At 45.1% G+C, this 26,744-nt stretch overlaps 3 protein-coding genes across 4 annotated transcripts in view; all 3 read right to left on the minus strand.

Annotated features, from left to right (window-relative positions):
* Positions 1 to 2,651: 2,651 nt before the first annotated feature.
* LOC115140851 (carcinoembryonic antigen-related cell adhesion molecule 18-like) lies at positions 2,652 to 14,089 on the minus strand. Its single transcript, XM_029679280.2, has 7 exons — positions 13,945 to 14,089; positions 9,539 to 9,660; positions 9,008 to 9,212; positions 8,005 to 8,150; positions 6,566 to 6,710; positions 5,498 to 5,651; positions 2,652 to 3,480 (listed from the first exon to the last, which is right to left on the minus strand). The coding sequence occupies exons 1-7, from the start codon at positions 14,000 to 14,002 to the stop codon at positions 3,393 to 3,395; spliced, it is 918 nt and encodes a 305-aa protein (XP_029535140.1). The 5' UTR covers positions 14,003 to 14,089; the 3' UTR covers positions 2,652 to 3,392.
* Positions 14,090 to 16,510: 2,421 nt separating this feature from the next.
* LOC115140836 (oocyte zinc finger protein XlCOF22-like) lies at positions 16,511 to 19,357 on the minus strand. Its single transcript, XM_029679245.2, has 3 exons — positions 19,110 to 19,357; positions 18,641 to 18,824; positions 16,511 to 18,500 (listed from the first exon to the last, which is right to left on the minus strand). Exons 1-3 carry the CDS (start codon positions 19,134 to 19,136, stop codon positions 17,062 to 17,064), a joined length of 1,650 nt encoding a protein of 549 aa, XP_029535105.2. The 5' UTR covers positions 19,137 to 19,357; the 3' UTR covers positions 16,511 to 17,061.
* Positions 19,358 to 19,713: 356 nt separating this feature from the next.
* The window catches only part of wu:fe05a04 (uncharacterized), a 15,591-nt gene continuing 8,560 nt past the window's right edge, over positions 19,714 to 26,744 (minus strand). For both annotated transcript variants that reach the window (XM_029679225.2, XM_029679226.2), the window contains 2 exons: positions 22,731 to 23,713; positions 19,714 to 22,560 (listed from right to left, as the gene is read on the minus strand). In XM_029679225.2, the coding sequence (XP_029535085.2) occupies positions 20,620 to 22,560; positions 22,731 to 23,713 (2,924 nt within the window). In that variant the 3' untranslated portion in view covers positions 19,714 to 20,619. The remainder of the gene's footprint in view (positions 22,561 to 22,730; positions 23,714 to 26,744) is intronic.

Consider the following 26,744-nt stretch of genomic DNA (forward strand, 5'->3'; position numbering starts at 1 on the left):
GCCTACCAAATAAAAGGTATTTACAAAACATGCATAGTTAAGCCAACATTTATAATTATAAGACTGTTTGATATTCAATGAGATGCATTTACAAATATATTATATATAAAAATCAAAAAGGCAGTCCATTTGAACTTCTGGCTGTAAGTGCGAGACCTATATGTATATATATATACACACAGTATGTTATTGTAACATTCAAAACATACTAGGCTGAAGATTAAAATGATGTGCTACATGGCCATATACATGGAGGCTATATAACTTATTGTCGAGGAAAGGAATTTATTAGACCTAGTTTGATATTGGAGTAGCCTAGGAGTAAACAAAACGTGTGTTTGTTTGTGTTCTAAATATAAAGTGAAGTCATCAGTGGAGTGTAGATGAGAGCACTAGCCTAAATAACAGGTATATTTCAGCAAACTACCGCTTGGAATAGCGCTAATTGTTCTAGACAGAGCTTGGGGGCGCTAACGGCTGAATAAGAAGCACCGGAGACTCAGTTTGCCGTAATGCTGTGGTTGCACTGCTCCCCAAATTGAGTTTTCCAGTCAGAGCGTGGCACCAAACGGGCCCATTATGAAAATTTTATTTTCTTTTGAATATACCTCAGTGAATATTTTATTATGCGTGAATGAATATGTTTCCAAGTAAGTGTTTGGCGACACCTTTGGATGGGTAAAGTGCATAGCATGTCAGAACAGCTCGTAACATGAGCCTGTAATTAACATGTGTTTGTTAATTTATGTATTAATTCAGCCTGAAAATTATAATATATTTGAAGCAGGGCACATTCTCATTTTCAGCTTTGAAAATTACTCGATTGAAATGCTGTAGCCCCAAGCCTGAACGTTCCTCTAAAATTGCTACATAAAAAGTGGCCTGTCTCAGTCTCCATAATAGGTCCATCTGTATAAATTATTCTGCCCGGTAGTCGTGGGTAGCCTGCCATGATTGTAGGCTACGAATTTACCCTTCTGTACTTCTCCCGCTCAACCACAGTTCCGTTCCTTCTGTCTTTTGATTTCTACTTGTCCCACGCCGAGGTATGTTCGCTTTCATCATGTTGTTTTGGCTAGGATAATATCCGCCCCCCGCGTCCCGTTTCATTTTCCCCTGTCACTTTCTCTCGGAGTGTTTGTTCCCCAGTTGTCAGCGGCGGCTCCCCGGCACCAGATGGGGCATTGTTGGAGAGTAATGATGGGGGAACACCTGCCTCTCCAGCGAAAACTTAACGTTCATTTCAACCCATACATACATACATACATACATACATACATACATGCAATTTAACAGAATAGAGACCACGTGTTCTAAACAATGTCTTTGAGCGGGCCCTAGTTGCTATATTATTCAAGAGAACTATACATGCTCTAGTCATTCCAATGGAGATGTCCACTGAGACAGGCTTCCATAGACCGGTATGCTGCTGCTGTCTGTCTTGCCGAGATGTTGCACTCCTGTTCCCAGCAAAGTAGCATCAGCTAGTCACCCAACTATAGGCGAATGTAATAACCATTGTGTGGTTATGGGTATACTTATCACTATATTGTGCATGGATATTCTTAGGAAACAGAATCAATAATGATAAATATTTGGTGTAAGGTAATAACAACGATTCCTAACAATTATTCCTATATGATATGTGAGGTAAAAGTGTAGCTGGTCATCTTTTTGTAAGCCTACTCCAATCCTACGACCTTTAGCTACTGACATGAGGTCAGAAGCCAGACCCTATGCCAGTGTCTAAGGGCAGCCCTCAACTTTACCTGGTGACCTTAGAAGGGAAATCTGATTCTAGGTCAGTGCCTAGGGGCCGGAGCTATCCAAACACAACCATAGAGGCAGAAAGCCCTCATGCGACTGACCTCACTGTCGTCTTGTAGTCCTTGGGCCCTGTTGAACCATCAACATCCATGAATGCGTACACTTTTCACCCATAAATGCCTCAAAGGCCAAAATAAAACGCTGTTCACTGGCATTTCAAATGAAGAGCGCTTCAAATTTCCAAACTGTATTTTGATGAAGCATGACTGTTTTATGGACTTTTGGCTCCACCGTTTTGACCTCAGCCTTTACACCTAGCAGCTAGGACACACAAATGGCCTGTAAACAAGCCAGACGGTGGCCGGAGACTTGAATAATCAGTGTAATAACATTATCCTCGCGTGGACGGTTCCTTTTAACAGAGTGTCATCATTAAACCACAGCATCTCCTTCCTGTTACGGCAGCCTACCTTCAACCAGGCACACATAGTCCAGGCTTCATTAAATACATAGTTATGAGAAGAGCCGTTATAGTGATAAGTGGTGATGGAAATAAGTTAAGGTTAGAAGGCAACAGAGGAGAAAATGAAAGAATGAAGTTGTAGCCTGGCTGGGAGAGGGAGAGTTATTAATGGTGCTGTAGGATGCAGTGGGGAATGGACCATGTGTAACCACATACATAGCCTCACTTAAAACAATGGGTAGATGCCTCAAGGTTGTCTGTCGGTCTTCTGTTATTGACTGAGGTCAAGAGGCCATTGGATTTACTGTATGTGTGTCCAAGCTTGTACCAGCATCCAGCTTTCACAGCATTGTCAATACTCCTCCCCCTCTTGATATGTCCTACATTTTAATCAATGATAAAAGACACTGGGCAATTCCTATTAGAATTTCTCAAATCAACTTTATATCATGACTATTATAAGTACAGCAAATAGATAGCTCTGAGGGTAATGTTTGAAAGTGCTTCAGTTGTCATTGGAATATAGAGATAGAAAATAATCTACAAGTGTACATCTTGTCTGTATACTTTGAAGTGCGTCCCCACTAGTATGCTACACAAGGTTATACATTTCCTTGGGAAAAAATCCACACCAATATTCTACACCACGTAAAAGCATTGAGGGGAAAAGGCACATTTGTGATACAGCAGTCACATTATACTTACAACGTAAGAGGCATTCCGTTTTGTGAGCCCAAGGCTGCAAAAGTGCTGGTGGTGAGCAGTTTAACTCAAGGTAACCTCCTTGTGAAAAATGTCTGCAGCTGCTTAGGGTTCCCACAGTATCTAAGACTCCTCCCCCTCACCTTGCCTCAGATAAGAACGTGAATCTCAATTTTGCAGGTTGCGAGATCAATAAAGAGAAAATTGCACACCTTTTGTTCAAGAACACTTCAGCCAACCCCGCTGGAAGCAAACCACCCCAGTAAAACAATCATTTGTCTCCCTCCTCTTAGACGCAGCCAGCCTTTGATAATAGCTTCGATTTTACTCTGCATCCATAACCCAGGCACCTCTCCTACCACCTCGACATCTTCCCTCCTTCCTATTCCTCACTCCCTTGCCCCCTTTACCATCTTTCTCCATTTGTTCCCCTACTTCTCCTCTCCATCTCTCGGCGCGGTCACACCAGTGGTTGTTTGTCTCCACTGGTAGAGGCCAGAGACTCAACACTGGCTGTGTAGATGGGCTTCTTCTGAGAGTGGTCATCACTGGAGGTAGAGAGAGGAGGAGGAGAGAAAGAGTGAGTTGCACCATTATATGTAAATGGACTGCCCAGAGAACCCCAGAGGAGAGAAAGATAGAGAGTTGCACCATTATGTGTAAATGGACAGCCCAGAGAACCCCAGAGGAGAGAAAGATAGAGAGTTGCACCATTATGTGTAAATGGACTGCCCAGAGAACCACAGAGGAGAGAAAGATAGAGAGTTGCACCATTATGTGTAAATGGACTGCCCAGAGAACCACAGAGGAGAGAAAGATAGAGAGTTGCACCATTATGTGTAAATGGACTGCCCAGAGAACCCCAGAGGAGAGAAAGATAGAGAGTTGCACCATTATGTGTAAATGGACTGCCCAGAGAACCACAGAGGAGAGAAAGATAGAGAGTTGCACCATTATGTGTAAATGGACTGCCCAGAGAACCCCAGAGGAGAGAAAGATAGAGAGTTGCACCATTATGTGTAAATAGAATGCCCAGAGAACCACAGAGGAGAGAAAGATAGAGAGTTGCACCATTATGTGTAAATAGAATGCCCAGAGAACCCCAGAGGAGAGAAAGATAGAGAGTTGCACCATTATGTGTAAATAGAATGCCCAGAGAACCACAGAGGAGAGAAAGATAGAGAGTTGCACCATTATGTGTAAATGGACTGCCCAGAGAACCCCAGAGGAGAGAAAGATAGAGAGTTGCACCATTATGTGTAAATGGACTGCCCAGAAAACCCCAGAGGAGAGAAAGACAAGTAAAAGAGAACAAATAGACTGCTAACCAGTAATCTACAGAATATACTGTAGGTCAAACACACAGATGTAAAGAGCAACCTAACCTCAATAGCTTTCATATATAAGACAGAATACCTATTACAGAAAACATGTACTGTACTCATGTTGTAATCACTCTGATATGAGGTTGGTCAACAGAAGTTGTGGGTCACAATGTGTCTGATTACTGTGTATTTATTGTGATTTTAACAGTACATACTATATGACCATAGTATCCTTTACATGTTTTGCAAGAGTCTGGTGAAAACACACCCACATGAAAAAAATACTATAGTATGCATTGTAGTGATTTTGCGGACTACAGTCTGCAAAACACTACAGTGACTACTGTAGTACTTAGTGTAGTATATACAGTCAACTCTATCTACAGTATAAATACAGTAGTAAAATAAAACATGTAGTATATACTACAGTAATTAATGTAGTGTTTTTGTGGACTGTAGTATAATGTAGTATTTACTGTAGTGTTTTTGCAGACATTACTGTAGTGTTCACTATACTGTTTGTTTTATTATCTTTGACATAGAAGTGGAGGCTTTCTCTTAGAAGAAACCTACTAGAGAAATTCTAAGAGCACATTTTCCATAACCTAGGACTGGGGTCTGAAAGTCAGCTCTTTTCTCTGACCTGTATGGAACACAATATATGGTCTATACTTGGCATGTAGATGTCTTACTTATAGATGGCACAAATTGGGATAGGGGAATGGGCAGGGTATATGCAAATTAAATACTGTAGTATTTACTTTAGTTTTAAAAAGTGTAGTGTTTTTGCAGACATTACTGTAGTATTTACTATAGTATTCTGCAACATTCTATAGTAAGTACTACACATGATAGAGGGATACTACAGTGTGTAGTATAGTTTTCTACAGTATACCACAGAATTCTACAGTAAGTACTGTAGTATTCTATAGTAAACTGTAGTATTTTTTCATGTGGGCAGGGAGGAAGTCAGCGACTGGGTCTAGCTGGTCACCGCCACTGGGACATAGCGGTCTACAAGAACACTAACACACACAGTAAATCCACCTTAGCCTTGGTACTATCGTAAGAGTCAGAGTGAAATATAAGGCAATAGATATAATATATTGGCCTGGCTATAACCTGGGATAAATGGAAGAGGAGAGGGGAAGGAGATAAAAGAAAGGAGGGGCACCACACACACACAGGGAGAGGGAGAGAGAGGTGAGGAGGGCACTGTGCCACAGAGCTCAGCACTCACATGGGTCCCTTGGTGCTCTTGGCCTGCTTGGCCCTGCGGACCAGGAAGACGGTGATAGACAGGATGAGCACCAGGAGAACCGCCCCCGCCACGGAGGTCATCAACACCAGGTTGGTGGAGTCGTACCAGGCTTGGTTGAGACGGCCGTTGGTGGCTGCAGGCCGGAGAGTCAGACACACTACAGGCTTTAATACCAGATTATTCACAGACAGTTTATTTTGTTAGCCTAGCTCCATACTGTCCATTCTGTAGTGTAGCCAACTCTTCTGCAAAAGATGGTTATAATCTGACCCTGCTGGTCATCTATGAACGTTTGAATGTCTTGAAAAACAGTCTGGCCTTAATGGCCACATGCATCTCCACCCGGTACAGCCAGAAGAGCCTGATTCCTCTCTAGGTTTCTTCCTAGCCTCTGTGCTGCTTTATCTGCATAACTTTCTCTCTGCGGTTTTAGGCTGGGTGTCTGTAAAGCACTGTGACAACTGCTGATGTAAAAGGGCTGTATTAAATACATTTGATTGATTAAAAATAGTGTAAAATGAAGTGCAAATGATTGTTCACTACGATTATTCACTTCCACTTCATACTGAAGCAGTCTTTACTGTTATAATTGACATGCATCCAGTTTGATTGGTGCAACTGACTTGGAGGATAGATAATTGAAACGATTGTAATCTCAAGGATTATAATTGACTCTATATTGGCGATATGATCGTGTGGAAAAACCCATGACCATTAATGCAGCGTAACCATCTCGCAGGTCGCTGATAAAAATGAACAATTATCAGTATGATAAATTGGATTAGCTGTAACTTAATGAGTCCTCTTCTTCAGTGACATATTTAGTGTCCTAAGACACGTCTTCCGCAGTGGCCAGTTGCTCTCCTCCATCACATAGCCGTAAGACCCTCGCCTTCACGGGAGCTCCTCCTCCCCATATGTGCCTTGGCCCTAACATCTGTGTTCCTCGCCCTCCCTCCTCTTATTCCTGCTTGCTAACCCCTACACTTACTGTCCCTCTTCATAACACCAACCCCTGTAGTCCCCGCCTTCCTGACCCCTACCTACCTGGCAGCACAGTGATGGAGATGGTGCTGCTCTTCTTCAGGCTGGACAGGGTGGGGTGCTCAGCCATGCAGGTGTAGTCTCCACCATCCTCCATCCTCACATTCTTCAGCCTCAGCTTGGAGGAGGGCACAATCCAGTCCTCTCCCTGATAGAGGGAAGGATGGTGGATGAGAGAGAGAGAGGGGTGTGAATGGAAGAGAAAGCGAGCGAACGAGTCAAGAAAATGATTCTCAGTGGAGTTACAGTATGCGTGTCCATGTGAGAGAAGCAATAAACTCCCAGACAAGGTGTATTTACCCGAACAAATTGAATAAATTCCACATAAACTCAATTCACTGACCTAGATGAGGCAATCAGCAAAGAATAGCACGGCAACACTGTTAACACATAATGAGAAAACGGGAGGCACTGTGGACACAGAACTAGCTGCCTCGCTATTATTAAGAGGGGGAGTTAGACACAGTAGGGGAGAAATAATAGGAGAAACAGAATAGAAACAAACCAAAAAAAGACACTACACCTTGCAAATTATTTGGCTCCTGGGATCTCACATTTTCCTGCCAAGAAAGTCCATTTCAATTTGAATGAGGGGCTGAATTAAGAGGATTTCCAGGAAAGGCCAGGTTTGGCCAAAACAGCATTCTGCATGCAAATCCACTGGCTCAGATGCATCCAGTCTCTTGCCTGCCTCCTATGGACATTACTGGAGACCGGCACTGTGCAGTCAGTCAGCAGCTGCCCATCAAATGGCCCATACTGTTTGTTTCTCTGCCCCTATAATTCCTCCCATCCCCATCCTTGAATATTTTCTACCCCAAATCCAAATGTATAAAGAGTTATGCAAATAGTTATGAATGTGTGGACAGACTGGTTCAAAAGGTAGATGGGGTATATTTGAGGGTGGAGGGGTATTCTTTCTAAAGACATTCAAATTCAGAAAAATGTATTAAAATGAGGACTAACTTGATTTTAAAGGCGTGAAATTGTATCAGGTCTGAAATAGTGGACCACAATGTGCTGAAGTAGTGATACCTTATTTTACCACTAGGGAGCAGCAAATCAATTCACCAAGGTCTTATTGTTGCCTGCATGGCCATTCGGAGTTTGACATTTAGCATTGAGAGGTCTTAATTCCCCTGGGTATTTGGTTTGTGGCTTTGGTAACAGCAAGTTGAATAATTCAACAATGATTAACTGAACATTGAAAAATCATTAGGATTTTATCAACAGATTGGCTTTCAGGTTGCCACTTGTCTAGACCTCATTAAACTATTAATCCTCTGTAAATGGGCAAGCTGCTCTCCAGAAAGAGGAGGGCCCAAACCAGGGAATAACATGAATACTGAGCACCTCTTATGGTGCTGAGAGTGAAAGAGGAGCGGGACAGAGAGTGAGAGATCGAGCAATAGAAGGCCAGATCCTGACAGGCCCAAACTCACATATTTCTGCCAGAAGTATTGTGGTGCCTCAGAGGCTGTGGTGGAGCACTCCACCTCTACGTCTTCGCCTAGTGTCACAAGCAGGTTCTCCTTGATGAACTTCCGGCTGGAGGAGGACACATCGTACACAGACAGCTCACGTATGTCTGAACAGGGGATCAGAAACACAGCAGAGACGTAGAATAAAAGAAGAAGAATGCATGATGGTTTGAAGAGGTTTGAGTGCGTGTGTGCAGCTGTGCACGGTGTACAAGCATGCAGAAACATGAGTCAACAGAGCCATATCCCTGAGTATACTGCAGTATCGTGCCTCAAATCCTCTACAAATTGCCCATGAGGAGGGAACAATCAGATAATGGTAATTGCCTTCATCTTCCTAAGTCCTCACAATGGTGTACTGTGGAGTGTGACGGTTCATTTTCTCCCGCTCTACGTCAACGGAACCATCTCCATGTGCCTTGGGCTCTCTCCTTCTGTCCACGCAAATAATTCCCCATTATCGATTGCTCCACGGGCAAAGAAGCCTATCAAAAGACGTGCCGGTCGATTTGATCGCCCCTGTAGCGCAAGGGAAAATAGGCCTCACGCTATGACCACTAATGTGCCTTGTACAATACGTCTCTTCTTCTGGTTATTTGTATTTCTATGCCCCTGTGAATTTCCGTTTCTGGAACATTGTTTTTGAGAACAAGGAGAATGGATATACTGTACGGTGGAGTGGATAGCAGGCGCTCCTCCTGGAGAGCTAATACTGGTTGTGCAGGGGTTTGTTCCAGCACTACACTTACCCACAGAATTCAGCTAATCAAGGTTCTGGGGAGCAGCTGATACAAATCAGGTGTATTAAAGCAGGGTTGTACTAAAAGCCTGCATGCCCAGCAGCTCTCCAGGAGGTTTGGTCTTTCCTGCGGTGCGGACTTATTTGCCATTTAAAAAAATATTTAAAAAATAAACAGCTGTTACAGACAAGCATGTGTGACTATATTGCCCACCCTATACTCACATTCAACGGTGATAGCCAGGGGCTGGGAGGAGTTGTCGGGTGCCGTGGCGTTGTCTGCGACACAGCGGTAGAGTCCTTGGTAGAAGTAGCTTTGGATGCTGCGGATGGACAGAAGCAGTTGGCTCGCCTCACGCCTCAAGATAACACCAGGGATACATCGGCGGTACATGGACTCCTCCTCCAGTCGATACCACTTATTCATGTACTGATGAAGAGTAGGAGAGAGAGGAATAGAGATGTACCTCATCTGCAAACAGCAGTCATATGGAGGACTGGCAATAATATGAGTAGTGGTGAGAATGGTTACCTTCTTGGTCTGCAAACATTGGTCATTTTATATACAACAAAATGATCAAGCTGAGCCCTGTTGACATAATTAAACATACTGCACTACTGAAGTCGAGTTCAAGTCATGTTTCGATAAGTGTAGAGCCTCAACACGCTTTACTTCACATAGTACAGCAACAGAATTGGCAATCATATAACCCAATTAGAAGTAAAGTCAGAGGTAGAAGTAGCCTGTGTCCTGACCTTGGAAAACTTCTCAAAGTGGACTTGGCTGGTGTTGAGCTCCGAGTCAGAAAGCAGACATGCCAGGGTGACTTCATCGTTCTCCAGAACAGGCTTGTCTGGTCCCTGTATAATCAGAGCCGCTAGACAAGACAGAGGAAGACAACAAGGATCAAATCAACACCATCATCATACATACACTTTAAATCCAATCAAATTGTATTTGTCACATACACATGGTTAGCAGATGTTAATGCGAGTGTAGCGAAATGCTTGTGCTTCTAGTTCCGACAATGCAGTGATAACCAACAAGTAATCTAACTAACAATTCCAAAACTACTGTCTTATACACAGTGTAAGGGGATAAAGAATATGTACATAAGGATATATGAATGAGTGATGGTACAGAGCAGCATACAGTAGATGGTATCGAGTACAGTATATACATATGAGATGAGAATGTAGACAAAGTAAACAAAGTGGCATAGTTAAAGTGGCTAGTGATACATGTATTACATAAGGATGCAGTCGATGATGTAGAGTACAGTATATACGTATGCATATGAGATGAATAATGTAGGGTAAGTAACATTATATAAGGTAGCATTGTTTAAAGTGGCTAGTGATATATTTACAACATTTCCCATCAATTCCCATTATTAAAGTGGCTGGAGTTGGGTCAGTGTCAATGACAGTGTGTTGGCAGCAGCCACTCAATGTTAGTGGTGGCTGTTTAACAGTCTGATGGCCTTGAGATAGAAGCTGTTTTTCAGTCTCTCGGTCCCAGCTTTGATGCACCTGTACTGACCTCGCCTTCTGGATGATAGCGGGGTGAACAGGCAGTGGTTCGGTGGTTGATGTCCTTGATGATCTTTATGGCCTTCCTGTAACATCGGGTGGTGTAGGTGTCCTGGAGGGCAGGTAGTTTGCCCCGGTGATGCGTTGTGCAGACCTCACTACCTCTGGAGAGCCTTACGGTTGAGGGCGGAGCAGTTGCCGTACCAGGCGGTGATACAGCCCGCCAGGATGCTCTCGATTGTGCATCTGTAGAAGTTTGTGAGTGCTTTTGGTGACAAGCCAAATTTCTTCAGCCTCCTGAGGTTGAAGAGGCGCTGCTGCGCTCTTCTTCACGACGCTGTCAGTGTGAGTGGACCAATTCAGTTTGTCTGTGATGTGTATGCCGAGGAACTTAAAACTTGCTACCCTCTCCACTACTGTTCCATCGATGTGGATAGGGGGTGTTCCCTCTGCTGTTTCCTGAAGTCCACAATCATCTCCTTTGTTTTGTTGATGTTGAGTGTGAGGTTATTTTCCTGACACCACACTCGAGGGCCCTCACCTCCTCCCTGTAGGCCGTCTCGTCGTTGTTGGTAATCAAGCCTACCACTGTTGTGTCGTCCGCAAACTTGATGATTGAGTTGGAGGCGTGCGTGGCCACGCAGTCGTGGGTGAACAGGGAGTACAGGAGAGGGCTCAGAACGCACCCTTGTGGGGCCCCGTGTTGAGGATCAGCGGGGAGGAGATGTTGTTGCCTACCCTCACCACCTGGGGGCGGCCCGTCAGGAAGTCCAGTACCCAGTTGCACAGGGCGGGTCGAGACCCAGGGTCTCGAGCTTGATGACGAGCTTGGAGGGTACTATGGTGTTGAATGCCGAGCTGTAGTCGATGAACAGCATTCTCACTTAGGTATTCCTCTTGTCCAGGTGGGTTAGGGCAGTGTGCAGTGTGGTTGAGATTGCATCGTCTGTGGACCTATTTGGGCGGTAAGCAAATTGGAGTGGGTCTAGGGTGTCAGGTAGGGTGGAGGTGATATGGTCCTTGACTAGTCTCTCAAAGCACTTCATGATGACGGAAGTGAGTGCTACGGGGCGGTAGTCGTTTAGCTCAGTTACCTTAGCTTTCTTGGGAACAGGAACAATGGTGGCCCTCTTGAAGCATGTGGGAACAGCAGACTGGTATAGGGATTGATTGAATATGTCCGTAAACACACCGGCCAGCTGGTCTGCGCATGCTCTGAGGGCGCGGCTGGGGATGCCGTCTGGGCCTGCAGCCTTGCGAGGGTTAACACATATAAATGTCTTACTCACCTCGGCTGCAGTGAAGGAGAGACCGCATGTTTTCGTTGCAGGCCGTGTCAGTGGCACTGTATTGTCCTCAAAGCGGGCAAAAAAGTTATTTAGTCTGCCTGGGAGCAAGACATCCTGGTCCGTGCGACTGGACTGGGTTTCTTCTTGTAGTCCGTGATTGACTGTAGACCCTGCCACATGCCTCTTGTGTCTGAGCCGTTGAATTGAGATTCTACTTTGTCTCTGTACTGACGCTTAGCTTGTTTAATAGCCTTGCGGAGGGAATACTGCACTGTTTGTATTCGGTCATGTTGCCAGACACCTTGCCCTGATTAAAAGCAGTGGTTCGCGCTTTCAGTTTCACGCGAATGCTGCCATCAATCCACGGTTTCTGGTTAGGGAATGTTTTTATCGTTGCTATGGGAACGACATCTTCAACGCACGTTCTAATGAACTCGCACACCGAATCAGCGTATTCGTCAATTTAGTTGTCGATGCTAGTTTATTGTTTAGCTAATCTTGTCCCATGGCTGGTAGTAGACAAGATTATTGTTTAGCTACCTATTGCTAGAGTCATTCCAGTGTTTTTTTGTTGTTGAGAAGTATTTTGATACACTTCAGTGGATGGGCTGGTGCACCTAACATTAGGCCACATATAGGGCATTAGACTGGGCTGGTGCACCTAATATTAGGCCACATATAGGGCATTAGACTGGGCTGGTGCACCTAACATTAGGCCACATATAGGGCATTAGACTGGGCTGGTGCACCTAATATTAGGCCACATATAGGGCATTAGACTGGGCTGGTGCACCTAACATTAGGCCACATATAGGGCATTAGACTGGGCTGGTGCACCTAACATTAGGCCACATATAGGGCATTAGACTGGGCTGGTGCACCTAACATTAGGCCACATATAGGGCATTAGACTGGGCTGGTGCACCTAACATTAGGCCACATATAGGGCATTAGACTGGGCTGGTGCACCTAACATTAGGCCACATATAGGGCATTAGACTGGGCTGGTGCACCTAACATTAGGCCACATATAGGGCATTAGACTGGGCTGGTGCACCTAACATTAGGCCACATATAGGGCATTAGACTGGGCTGGTGCACCTAACAGTAGGCCACATATAGACTGGGCTGTTGCAGCAGCTTACTGTTTGAGTGACAAATACATTGTTTTATTTTTATACAAGCTCTTCCTTTTCCTCCTCTTTGTCTGACTTAGACCGGACTGGCATTTGGCCAAATACAGTCATATGAACAACAGGTTTGTCTACTTGACTAGGAGATGTAATAGAAGGTTGGTAGGAAGTCCCCTGCTAGACAAAGCGTTTTAGACCAACCACGCACTTGCGTTTCTTGTCAGAGGAGCTGAACAACACGTTGAAAGCACACCATTTCACGGGGATGACTGTGGCATTATCGATCCACACCATGGTTAATGTTGAAGAAAAGCAATTGGAAACATGTTTTCGATAGTGACAAAAAACTAAACAGTGACTTAAATTGCTTTTCTCCACAAGCGCTGTGTCTCCAAGGTAAATCAAAACCCTTGGAGATAGATAGAGGCGCAGAGATTAATTTGATTTGTTACACTTTCAATTTCGTATTCAGATAAGAGTTCCGCTCTCAATTAATAATTGAATCGATTACACAGCCACACAAAGAGACAATATAATATATATATACACACACACACATCTGCGTCATCTGATTTTACGCAGCACTTGAGATCGTTTCAGCGCGCCCGAAAACAAAATCATCTCTTTCCCATAATATACTAATATACCAACCATGATAACACACCATGTGCAGATAATGAGTGAAAGTTAAATCTGAGTATAAGCCCTTATGTGATGCCAACCCAGCTGTCCTACAATATATTTTCAAGCAGTGGTGGAAAAAGTACCCAATTGTCATACTTGAGTTAAAGTAAAGATACCTTCATAGAAAATTACTCAAGTAAAAGTGAAAGTAACCCAGTAAAATACTACTTGAATAAATGTCTAAAAGTATTTGGTTTTAAATCTACTTCAGTATCAAAAGTAAATGGAATTGCTAAAATATACTTAAGTATCAAAAGTAAAAGTAAAACACTCATCATTTCTAAAAGGTGCATTTGTATTTAGTAAGTCCGCCAGAGCTGAGGTAGAGGAATGACAGGAATGTTCTCTTGATAAGTGCGTGAATTGGACAGCTTCTGTCCTGTTAAGCAACTAATTTGAAGAACAATGTTGTAGAGTTCACGTTTGCAGTTGAATTAAAACAAATAAGACTACATAAAATGTAAGTGTAAAGAGTAGAATAAAATGAAATTCACTCAGTTAAAGTAAATAAAATTATATTTACCAATACTGCTGTGAGCATGTGCAATTACTAAAATCGCAAAGAGTATAAAACCTCTCATGTTTGTTATTGGATTCTGGGTATTGATGAGTATTCCCACTCTGCTTCACTGTCTGTATCCAAATCCCTCTGAATGTGGAAAGGAACGTCTGGAACTGTACTTATTGATACTGGGGAGGCGTGGCTTCCAGGGTTGTCTTTCTTTCAAAGTTTGGAAACAAGCTTTACACACATGTGTATATATATATATATACACACACACCTCTTTCTTTCCACGTGCCGAATGTTTTTATGAAAGTGTTTATTTCTGTTTGGTTTTAAATAACTGTTCTCCACTGTTGTAGATATTAAGTAAAAACAAGACGTGTGTACATTGATAACAATGGGAGTATACGCTCCAATTACCAATCACTTGTTAGTGCGTCACTTGTCTCCGTGCACTCAGGATGTTGATGTAGTTTCACGCAGCTCAGTGCTATACGAGTTCATTGGAAAGTCCCTACCCTAACCACAACCATAGCACTTACCCAACATTTTAAAAGTCTACTTTAATGGGGTAGGGATGTCCCAAAGATCCCGGAGAGCACTGATCGTGTCTTTCATGGCTTTTGTCACACGAGAGCTTTTGCCATCTAGAAGTAAATTATCTGTCCTTAACCAAACTTGTCCCTACTTCAGGTGAGCCCGAAAATGGTTCGTGTACACTTAATTACATATGACAAGTGGAAGGACGCTCTTTAAGCATGGGGATGCCGTTTTTTTTTACCCATGTGGACTGTTCTGCGTCGCCTGATTTTACGCAGCACTTGAGATCGTTTCAGCGCAACCAAATAAACACTTGCAAAACCGAGAGCAAAATCATCCATTTCCAATAGGTACTGCGAAATGCTGATGTAGAGTTTCGAGGAAGAGTTAGCACACTTGAAACATAGCCTTTTCATGGAGACATGTTGATTAGTCAAACTCCAAGAACGCCCGTCTCATACCTTTTTCATTTTTCTGTTTCTGGCAAACCAATTCTGCCATTTCTGTAGTGTCATCACTAGTGGCTTGTCATACTATATGTCTGATACAGTTATCTGGGAGACCTTATACAAGCCTTGCCTGTTGTTGGGAATCCCAGCTGACCGTGGTTTTAGTATCAGTTTATACCAGTTAGTAAACATCTGAGACACTCAGAAGCACATCTTGGGTCAAAGAGGCTGGAGTGAAATGATCATTACATAAGGCCCAATAGATGGTGTATTTGAAAAACCCTGAATGACTGAGGCAATCATTACTGAAAGCAGGTCTATGTGGAAAAACAGATGGATGTATAAAATATATTTTGACAGGGAGTCATGCTGACACCATGGTCTCTTTTACAGATGAGCCCTGTATACATACAAACTATATACATCAATATACACAAATATTCACATCAATACACAATCATAGAAAATAGAAAACCAACACAATCTCCAGTAAAAAGGTCCTCAATCAGCCGTTTGAACTTCCCTAGAGGCTACAGAATAGCAAAGAAGGGAAGTTGGCCAAACAGAAGTTTCAATAGTGCCAGTGTCTGAAAAGAAAGACCACAGGCAACAGTAACGTTTGAACATGGTGGGAGGAAACACAGATGTGTAGACCTGTGTTTCCCAACCCTTTTCAGTAACTGGACCCCCCACCTGAATTGTGCTCTGCCCAGACTACCCCTGAAGCACAGGAGGTTGGTGGCACCTTCATTTGGGAGGATATGCTCATGATAATGGCTGGAGCGGAATAGTGTCAAATACATCAAACACATTATTTTCATGCGTTTGATGCCATTCCATTGACTTCATCCCGGCCATTATTATGAGCCGTCCTCCGTCATGTGCATTTTACCAGTAGGCCTATGATCTCATGAGTCTTTTCAAGTACCCCCTGTGGATAGGCCAAGTACTCCCAGGGGTCCTAGTACCACTGATTGGAAACCACTGATCTAGAGAAGGGGTGTCAAAATCATTCCATGGAGGGCCTAGTGTCTTCAGGTTTTTGGTTTTTCCTTTCAATTAAACCTGAAATAACCATGTGTGGGGAGTTCCTTACAAATTAGTGACCGCAATTCATGAATCAAGGACAAGGGAGCAGCAAAAACCTGCAGACACTCGGACCTCCGTGGAATGAGTTTGACACCTGTAGCTTAGATAGACTGGTTTCAGTGCCTGTGTTTCTGCTGCTATGCTTCTAAATGTCCACTAGGTGGAGATCTGAAGCAATAGAAAACAGGTCAACAAACCATGTGTCTCTGAGAAATGATCCTGACAAAAAAATACTTTGTATATGAGCTCATCTTCCAACAGTGAAGATATTGACCCTGAATAAAATCACTAAACGACTTTAATATATCAGTGGTTATGAAGTTTAGTACAGTGTGGTTTATGGAAATATGTATTTTTTATGTACATGAATGATCTAATCTGAGATCAAAGGCACAATGAGCTAAATAAATAGATAAACTGATATACACAAGTTTATATGGGCCTACAATATCAGATTCTATTATTACAAAATATAAATTACATAATGATGCTAAATACAACATATCTTCACTTCTTCACTTACTTTTTATTTAACTAGGCAAGTCAGTTAAGAACAAATTCTTATTTACAATGACGGCCTACCCCGGCCAAACCCTCCCCTAACCCGGACGACATTGGGCCAATTGTGCGCTGCCCTATGGGACAATGTCTTACAGTGTCATACATTTGAGATGATGCTATCTGTGGATTTTGCCAAACCAGTAAAATAAATACAAAAATAATCAAAAGCTCTCAAATAATCATCTTTAGTAGCCTAATCATGGTACTTGGCTTTTTGACAAACAGAAAATTGGACTCCCAAAATGTGAAAATTAGTGCATCTTTTAAAGTGGAAATTCAATATCAAATAAGTCATATATCCCATTGATAGAGTGTTTATTGTTCACTGTGGAATTAACTTTCTTCTCACCTCCCTTCACCACCATGCATTTACATATTATTTTTCCTCGATGAGTCTCAAGCTTTCTGCCTCTTCTCACCTTTCCATTTTCACCCACCTCTCCCTTAGCCTTTGATCTAACGATGTACTGCATCAAGCTTCCATCTACCATCTCTCTCACCCCTCCCCCCCAGTGTCCCCCAGGCCCTCCTCCTCTACCCCTTCTGTAGAGTAGTGCACTACAGTTTGGTGTCGGTTTCTGGAGGGAGCGTCCCCAAAAAGCAGCCCACAGTCCTCACAGGTGTACAGCTGAGCCCTTCCTTCCCTGCTACTGCCTGGTTCTGCTCTCCTGGAGGGGATCTTCACACTGCTAGACTGGAACTGGAGCTCTTTGTCTGAGGTTACAGTCAGACCTGACCCTGGAGGAGCAAGGAGAGACCCAGGGGAAAGGATTTTTGTCGGGGCAGGAGTAATGCTGGAGGTCACATCAGTATGGGGGTTGTTGTGTAACCTGTTTGGATTGGCACTGGGGCGTCCCACAGCAGCTGAGCTGCCTAGACTCTGTCTCCCCCTATGGGACCCACCGGCCCCTCCACCCCCTCCCATATCCGACCCCATCCCATGGACAGTGCGCTGGTGGAAGCGGATGCCGGAGCGGTTGGAGAAGCCCTTCCCACAGAGGCTGCACACAAACGGTCGTTCCCCGGTGTGGATCCTTGTGTGGATCTTCAGTGCCCCCGACTGGGTGAAGCACTTCTCACACTGGGTGCAGCGGTAGGGCTTCTCACCTGTGTGGGTCCTTTGGTGGGCCCGGACCCCGGCCAGGTGGGGGAAGCCCCTCCCACAGTAGGTGCAGGTATAGGGTCTCTCCCCAGTGTGGATGCGACGGTGGATCTTCAACGCTCCCGACTGGCTGAAACTCTTGCCGCAGTCAGGGCATGAGTAGGGCCGGGCGCCGGTGTGTACGTTGAGGTGGATGCGGAGGTTGGAGTGGGAGTTGAAGGCGCGCCCGCACTCAGTGCACAGGAAGCCGCCAGCCTTGTGAGCGTGCTGGGTGCGCTGGTGCTGTAGCAGCTGAGAGGGTCGGGGGAAGGAGGCTGGACAGTGCATGCATGGGTGTAGGGTAGGGGACACTATGGTCACCCCTCCAACATGGTTCTGGGGGGGGGTGTGGCCCTGATGCTCGTGGAAGAGCTGGGAGCAGGAGGGGAAGGAATGCTGGCAGGACAGGCAGGGGAAGGTGCCAGGGGACAGGCCAGGGTGGGAGTGGTGGTGGGGCAGGCAGATGGTAAGGGGGCAGTGGTGGTGGTAGTAGGTGTGTGTCTGGGAGAAGGGAAAGTCTGCTGCCCCCTGTTGGTGGTGCTGTAGCTGGGTGCAGGTCTGGAAGCCCCGGCGGCAGCAGAAACAAGGGAAGGTGGGGATTTGGGGCAGGGGACTTGGTGAAGAAGTACCCTGGGTAGTGAGAGTGGTAGGGGCTGGGCTCTGGGTGCTGGTATCCTTGGCCTGACTCTGGGGCTGACTGAGCTCTGGGCTGTAGGTGCTGCTGGGCTTTATGGTCTGGAAGGAGGAAGATGAAGAGTAGGGACAGCCAGGGCAAGTGCAGGTATGGTGCTGAGCTGTGTACAAGTCGGGGGAAAGACAAAAGCAAGAAAATACATTTATTATAAAGCCAGACAAGCCATTGCCTATGAAAACAAAATCTGTTTCCTTAGTATTCGCTGTCCTTTTCTATTACTCCACAATGTTCTCCACTCACTTTGTCCACTGATGTCTCTGGCCTCTCTAATGCTCTCTGCCTGGGCCTGGACCTGTCTGGGCTGGGCTGAACCTGGGGATGAGCCTGGGCCTGCTGGTGGGGCGTCTTTTAGCCCCAGAGCCCCCCCAGACACCATCAGGTCTCCAATGAACTGGTGCATCTCCAACCAGGAGCATGGGTCATGCTGGGTGGGGAAATGAAGAGGGAGGATAGGTGTCAATTGTAAATAGCAATGAGATTGCTTATACTACAACATAATATTTAATTTGTGACTTACATATAGATTAGCAATAGTTTTAACATCAGTTTAACAAATATTTAAACTGTATTATATATATTTTTACGATAATTCAAATTTTAATCCAAGACTGCTTTTTGGTTCCTTTTTTATTATGGATACAAATAGGCTACACAATCATATTCTCACTTCTTCAAAATATGCATTTTATTGACAGGCCTATAAACTTACGCTCACAGCGAACTTGTCTTTGTCCATGTAGAATAATGTGTAGTTTTACGAAGTTTTTGCCGTCTGTTCCGTTTCATCAGCCTACATTGCTCGTAGCAAGAGAAATACATTTGCGGTACGTAACCGAACCGTTTTCCGATCGAGAATGAAGGGGATATCTGTTGTAAACTGTTGTGTTCTTACACCAGCCACATTTACGCCAGCCTACTACTGTTATCATCTTCGCCGGATTTGACAGACAAATTATTTCCGGGCCTTCTTACCATGTGACAATATTTGTAGTCTTTTCTTCAACCGCGCTCTTTGCTGTACGCATTTGCACTATCCAACTGTCTCGAGGATGTAGACCTATATAATTACAGACCTACCGAGCTAAACCCAAGTGCACAGTTTTATTAACATTTCAAAATGAAACACTGGATTTATGGATTACAACACTTTGGTTAAATGTTAGATTCTGTTATACTAAGATTTATATCATTGTGTTTAAAATGAGATAAACAAACACTTACCATAGTGCCTTCCCGCTTCCTCTCCAGGACTCAAGTAAGAGTTCTGTTTTGGTCAATGAAAGAAGGCTTTCCAAGAAAACCCCTCCATACCATTCCGACATGTTGATCTTTATTTGTATCCTTTAAGATCCCAATTTCAGAACAGAATATTTTAAACTCTACAAAACACTGCAACCATTCAGTTGAATTTGGGGTAAGACATTCCAACGTGATAGAAAAAGATATACATGTCAATTTAACATTATAATTGGACAGCACATACATTTTCTTGCATATTATACCCATTATGGAACTCAAATCAAACAGAAAAACCGAGCTGTTGAGAAACATTTCTCAGAAAGTTGACAGTACATTAAATCCTGGCTCCCAAACACTCCCCATCAGTACCTGAATAAGAAACCTTGGCGACTGAAGTCCCATACAGCAGTTTATATAGAATAGAAACGACAAAAATTACAATGACATTCAAGTGAAGACTAACTAGACAACCTATAACAAAAAAAACAAATAAATTATGTTGGTATAGTCAAATAGATATGGAGTGTTTGGAAATGTGTGCATAACACTGGAAGAAGTGCATGACCCTATTGCCAACATACGCAATTACTGTAATATAGAAAACAATAGCCACTATTTACCCTAATCTCAATCTCTTGCCACACAGTAAGCAGCTAACAACAAGGATTGTTAGCTAGCTCACTAAACACTAGCAGGTACATTAAACATAGACATAGTAAGTCTTCAATAGCTAAGAAAAAATTATTGGAATACAGGAAAGCAACCAAATCCAGAGGGCAAATTCATGTAGAGGCATGGTTTATAAAAATCACCACTAATCCACAAAATGTGTTGCTATTATAATTTAATAACAAGCCTAGTATGAATTGTTTTACAGTAAGCTTGGTTATGTTTTCCTCTGTTTCTCGGGCCATTAAAAGGCAGCCTAATTAACATTGTTGTCAGCAATCCCATTTTTCACTCTGTCTAAAGTACTGCCCTTATAATAAACAGTCACGTAGGGCTCTAGGCTTTTCCCTTGTCCTTAGTGACCTTCGTCTTTTACATGGTGGTGAGGAGGGAGGAGAGGGGATGAGAGAGGAGGGGAGCTGTGTCTCTGGGTTATGGGCTGTGGGTTCATCAACAGGGGCGTCAGTCTGCTCTGTTCCATCCTCCTCCCCTTTCCTCTCCTCGGTTCCATCCTTCTCCTTCGATCCATCCTTCTGCTCTTTCCTCTCCTCCGATCCATCCATATCTGCTTTCCTCTCCTCTGTTGCGCCATCCTTCTCGCCACCCTCAAGCTCCTCCTCTACACGGTCTCCTTCCATGTTCCTCTCCTCAGTTGCGTCATCCTTCTCGCCACCCTCAAGCTCCTCCTCTACACGGTCTCCTTCCATGTTCCTCTCCTCTGTTGCACCATCCTTCTCGCCACCCTCAAGCTCCTCCTCTACACGGTCTCCTTCCATGTTCCTCTCCTCTGTTGCACCATCCTTCTCGCCACCCTCAAGCTCCTCCTCTACACGGTCTCCTTCCATGTTCCTCTCCTCTGTTGCGCCATCCTTCTCGCCACCCTCAAGCTCCTCCTCTACACGGTCTCCTTCCATGTTCCTCTCCTCTGCTTTCTCCGCCACATCACAACTGGCTGGGTTCCCTCCATTCAACCTCAAGTCGAGCACACAGCCTGGGGTGCCCCCATCCCATCTCAAGTCCAGCCCCACGTCTGGCTCCATCTTCCTCTTCAATGCTGTCAGCGGGCTGTACGAACAGAAGTCTGAGATCTGTGTTCCACTGTCAGGCTCTAGAGACGGTGGTTCCTGCTTTATATGGACTAAGCCCCGAAGCATTTTGGAGTGCAAAGAGCTGACTGACTCAATTTTCAGCTGATTCACTAGATCCACTTTGGCAGTGTTCTTCAAAGGTTCTGTCTGTTTGACGGTCAGGAGCCACAGTGTTGATGGGACTCCCGGCTTTGGTGCCTTCTTCATTTGAGACTGAGCTGTTCCATCATCTCTGCTGTCATTTTGCCTGTCTTCATCTCCACTCCCTTCTCTATTTCCCCCCTTCTGAGCCATAGCCTCCATTTTAGAATCCTCCCCTGGCTCCCTCTTACTCTGAAATACTATCCCCTTTTTATCACCTGTTAAACTTGTGAATACTTCTTCCTCAGTCTCCTCTGCAAACCCAGGGTCTCTCGGTTCAGTCTTGACTACAAGGTTAGCAGGAGGAGTGGAGCAAGTCGACTTGTTAGACAGATCAAGAGGTAGTAAATTAGCAGGCTCCTGTTCGTAGTAAGTTGTCTTTAAGGCCAGATCCAGCGGGGCATCAGAGGAGTAGCGCCGGTTTGCTTCTGCTATGAGGCTCAGGCCCGGCTCAGAGGTGAAGCTGGACTGGCACAGCACCGGAGGAGGGGCTCCTGGATTTGGTGCTGGGTTGAATACCTTCCACTGGGGCTGTGTGCCTGAGAGAGCTGGGAGCTGGGGGGTGGAGGATGGGCCAGAGAGTCCAGAGGCCAGAGGGGTGTTGGCAGGGACAAACATGACCAAGGACACCCCAGGAGGAGGCTGTTTGTCCAGGCTGAGCTTCCACAGACCCTTGGTGGGTTGGTCAGGGCTCACCACACGGACAGCAGTGGTGTTAGGGATTCCCATTGTGACTCCGGCAGGGGCAGAGCCTGGCATTCTCACTGGGGTAGAAGCAGAGACTCCCATAGTGACTCTGGCAGGGGAAGAGCCTGGCATTCTCACTGGGGTAGAAGCAGAGACTCCCATAGTGACTCTGGCAGGGGCAGAGCCTGGCATTCTCACTGGGGTAGAAAGTGGTACTGACGCTTGTCTCTCTAGTTTCTTCACAGGAGCAGAAACAGGGAGATAACTTGGAGCGAGCTGGGATAGCGGTTTGGAAGGAGCAGCAGGTACGTCCTTCCGGGGTTTCTTTGGAGCCATCTGCAAAGAGCGAGTTACAACAGTGAACAGAGAGCTACTTGTACCCTTCTCTATCCAATCCAATTTAAATCAAAATAATCTGAAAATACTTTTCTTCCAAAGAGCCATATACAGTGACAAACATATATCAGTATATTTCAACAGTCCTTAGGGGGGTAACCCATACTCACCACAGGAGGGGGTTTGCGTCCACAGTCCTTGAGGTGGCTCTCGTAACCCTGCTGGTGAGGGAAGCCCAGGCCACAGTTCTTACACAGACAGGGCCTCGACCCTGCGTGGCCCCCCATGTGTGACATCAGCATCAAGGCCGAGCGGAAGCCCTTGCCGCACTCGGAGCAGGTCATCACCCTCTGGTGGGCCCCGGCGTGATTCTTCAGCTCGTCAGCCGTGGAGAAGGCCTGGCCACACTCCATACAGCGGATCTCATCCCCCTTGGTCCCCTGCTGGCCCCAGCAGCCCGTCTCCCTCTTGTGCCTCTGGAAGTCGTTGTGGCTCTGAAAGACGCCCAGGCATGCCACACAGTGGAGCCGCTCCGGCTCACACTCGTGCTTACGGTAGAGCCTGGCCAGGCGGAAATGTGCACGGCACTGGATGCAGGTGTAAGGCAGCAGGCCCAGGTGGGAGAAGCTGTGCTTGAGGAGGGCATTCTTGCGGCTGAAGTTCATGGGGCAGTCGGTGCAGCGATAGCTGCGGACACAGCCCCGCTCCTTGTGGCGGCGGAGAGAGCGGCGCAGGCGGAAGCGGCGGCAGCACTGCAGACACACGTGGTCCGCCAGCTCGCGCTTGTGCTCCTCCAGGTGCTCCTCACACTTGGTCAGGCAGGTGAAGATGCGCTTGCATGCGTCACACTCATAGAACTCCTTCTCAAAGTGGGACTTGGCTAGGTGGTCCTTCAAACCCTGCTCAGAATCAAAGCCCTTCTGGCAAACACGGCAGCGGAGCTGTACGGGTGGGACTGAGGTCTGGAGCTGGGCGTGCGTCCGCAGGTGGGAGCGGTAGTTGGTCAGCTGACAGAAGCGCTTGCCACACTCGGCACAGCAGTAGGGGCGTGCCCCTGTGTGCAGGTTCATGTGCTCCTGGAGCTGGAAGCTGGAGGAAAGGACGAGGTCACAGACGCTACAGCGGTGTTCGCCTGAACCTCCAGGCTCTGCTTCTGAAAGGCAGAGGGAGAAGGGTGTTAAAGGTACAGCAGTCAAAACGTTTTTCAGGAAATGTTGATATTTGGATGAAACCAGATCAAAGTAGGATACCTAAAGTATAAAAACTGACTGTTGCTTCTACATTGATAAAGTTTGATCATAAAGTTACTGGTCCCCTCCCCAATGTCAAACACCAGGATTCAAGAGGCGGGAATATTAATATGACATCACAAAATCTCAAATTTGAATACGCCAATGGTACGGTGATATTCTCTTACCTCGTTTAAATAAGTACCGCCTTGTAACCAACAATTGCATAAGGGTGTTCGCAGAGGGGCGTGGTTTACATAACTAGGTAGCTAGTCTACTGGTGCCAAAATTTGACTGCACTGTGTCAGCAAATACAGTATAATTAGAGGTTTCCCCTATTCATCTAAGGCAAAGATACTTCGAGGTTTCTGCTTTCATCTGTGCCGTGTGTTAGCTAGTAGCTGGCTAGCTAGGTCTTCAGCCAGCATGAAACAAAAGCGGGGGAAGGGTTGCCATGAACTCAGACGCAGTTGTCATGTCATAACATCATTAGACACGCCAAATGGAAGATTCATACACACTTCTATACATTGATAGCAGAGGTGTGGACTCGAGTCACATGCTGTACAGCTAGCTATAGGATCGGATGCAGCGCAAACATGCAGCTCCAAAAATGTCTGGGGATTAATAATATTAACTGTTTACCAAATATATACCAAATATTAACAAGCAACTAGCATAAGTCTACTGCTCTCTTGGTATGTCAAAATTGCTTGAAATTAATCATTTACTTGTATTTGGAATTTGTTGTTAAAATTAATAATTACATAATCAAAATATGTTAGAGACAAAATAATGAAGTAAAGGGCTGTCTGGTAGCCTCAATAGACAAAGACTTGTAGTTGAACAAGTCATTACATGTACAGATGTTGTTGTTTTTCACTTGACGTGCGACTCGACTAGCTCTTAAAATGCACGACTTGGACTTGACCCAACCCGTTCTACTTCGGACTCAACTTGAGAACCGGACCTTAAGACTTGACCCAACCCGTTCTACTTCGGACTCAACTTGAGAACCGGACCTTAAGACTTGACCCAACCCGTTCTACTTCGGACTCAACTTGAGAACCGGACCTTAAGACTTGACCCAACCCGTTCTACTTCGGACTCAACTTGAGAACCGGACCTTAAGACTTGACCCAACCCGTTCTACTGGACTCAACTTGAGAACCGGACCTTAAGACTTGACCCAACCCGTTCTACTTCGGACTCAACTTGAGAACCGGACCTTAAGACTTGACCCAACCCGTTCTACTTCGGACTCAACTTGAGAACCGGACCTTAAGACTTGACCCAACCTGTTCTACTTCGGACTCAACTTGAGAACCGGACCTTAAGACTTGCAACCCGAATAATAATGACTTGGTCCCACCTCCGACTGACATTTACATTACATTTAAGTCATTTAGCAGACGCTCTTATCCAGAGCGACTTACAAATTGGTGCTTTCACCTTATGACATCCAGTGGAACAGTCATGATATATGAACATTGTCTGGTAGTCAATATACAGAGTGTACAAAACAGTAAGAACACCTTCCTAATATTGAGTTGCACCCCTTTTGCCCTCAGAACAGCCTCCACTCGTCAGGGCCTGGACTCTACAAGATGTCGAAATGCTTCCATAGGGATGCTGGCCCATGTTGACTCCAATGCTTCCTACAGTTGTGTCAAGGTGGCTGGATGTCCTTTGGGTGGTGGACCATTCTCGATACACAGGGGATACTGTTGAGCGTGACAACCTCAGCAGCGCTGCAGTTCTTGACACAAACCGGTGCGCCTGGCACCTATTACTATATCCCATTGTAAAGGCACTTATTTTGTCTCGCCCATTCAACCTCTGAATGGCACACACACAAAATCCATGTCTCAATTGGCCAGTGAGACCAGTGGAGGAAAAACACATAATTATCAGCTTCCATTCAGTCAGCGTGTAGAACTGCTTCACCAGGCCAAATATATACACATTCACTTTTTTCTTGAAACAATATCTCGTCACCTATTGAAACCTGGACTTCCTACTTTACTCGTAACATTACTATCCTTTACTTGCGTTGAAAATGATGTCAGAACTATGTCAACATTTCCTTGACTGCCTGGTAGGGGAGAGTGGGGGAAATTGTTGGAAAGTTGCACGCTCACTATTAGTATGGGGAGACCATGGGAAATTGTAACAGCCTTTATATCTATTGTAGACAGGCTTGCACAGTGAGGAACCTAATGGACCTTATTGGACCTGTGTTACAGGCTTTTGATGCTGAAAGGACAGCTACCGTAATACCAGCACATGTAGGAGTGCACTTTTTGTAAAACACAAAAGGGCCAGTAGTGTAGTGGAGGCTATACACAGGTATAAACCCTATACCCACTTTTCTTTCAGTGGGCATTGCCTACACTCACTTCTTAATCCCCACTGATACGTATCAAAGTAGTGTAGTGGAGGTGTACGACTTAACAATTATGCAGTACAATAAAGAAATCATGCAAAGTAGCCTACACAATCGCAAAGCATGTTAAATATATCCACATGCACGCCACTCACAGCCTAGTTTCAGCGGAATATCATCTACAGGCAGCAAGAGCGAGCAGCTTTCAACTGGTTGTCGCATGGAGCAGCTCACAGAAGAATGACATCGGTAGCCGGTAGGGTTGGTAGGAAAGAAAGTTAAACATATCTACCAATAAATAAAGGGGGAAATGGGTATGCAAACAAGGTATTGAAAACGTTTGGTCCGAAGTCTTGGTCAGTAAGCTATTAGAGATGAAACTGGCTATCATGAGGACCGCCACAGGACAGGAAGAACCAGAGTTAACTCTGCTAAAGAGGATAAGTTAATTTTAGTTTTAAGTTTATTTCACCAGGTAGGCCAGTTGAGAACAAGTTCTCATTTACAACTGTGACCTGGCCAAGATAAAGCAAAGCAGTGCAACAAAAACAACAGAGTTACAAACAAAC

The sequence above is a fragment of the Oncorhynchus nerka genome, linkage group LG3 (genome assembly GCF_034236695.1).
Source record: "Oncorhynchus nerka isolate Pitt River linkage group LG3, Oner_Uvic_2.0, whole genome shotgun sequence".
Lineage (NCBI taxonomy): Eukaryota > Metazoa > Chordata > Actinopteri > Salmoniformes > Salmonidae > Oncorhynchus > Oncorhynchus nerka.

Bases quoted from the DNA above. Each gene is read 5' to 3' on its own strand.
- LOC115140851 (XM_029679280.2), bottom strand. From the start codon at position 14,002: ATGAGAGGTTTTATACTCTTTGCGATTTTAGTAATTGCACATGCTCAC. The intron at 9,661-13,944 runs GTAAATATAATT...TGTCTTGTCTAG, and splicing joins ACATGCTCACAGCAGTATTG to CGGCTCTGATTATACAGGGA. The intron at 6,711-8,004 runs GTGAGTTTGGGC...TCCCTCTATCAG, and splicing joins AATACTTCTGGCAGAAATAT to GGAGAGGACTGGATTGTGCC.
- LOC115140836 (XM_029679245.2), bottom strand. From the start codon at position 19,136: ATGGACAAAGACAAGTTCGCTGTGAGC. The intron at 18,825-19,109 runs GTAAGTTTATAG...TTCCCCACCCAG, and splicing joins AAGACAAGTTCGCTGTGAGC to CATGACCCATGCTCCTGGTT. The intron at 18,501-18,640 runs GTGAGTGGAGAA...ACTTGTACACAG, and splicing joins CAGAGACATCAGTGGACAAA to CTCAGCACCATACCTGCACT.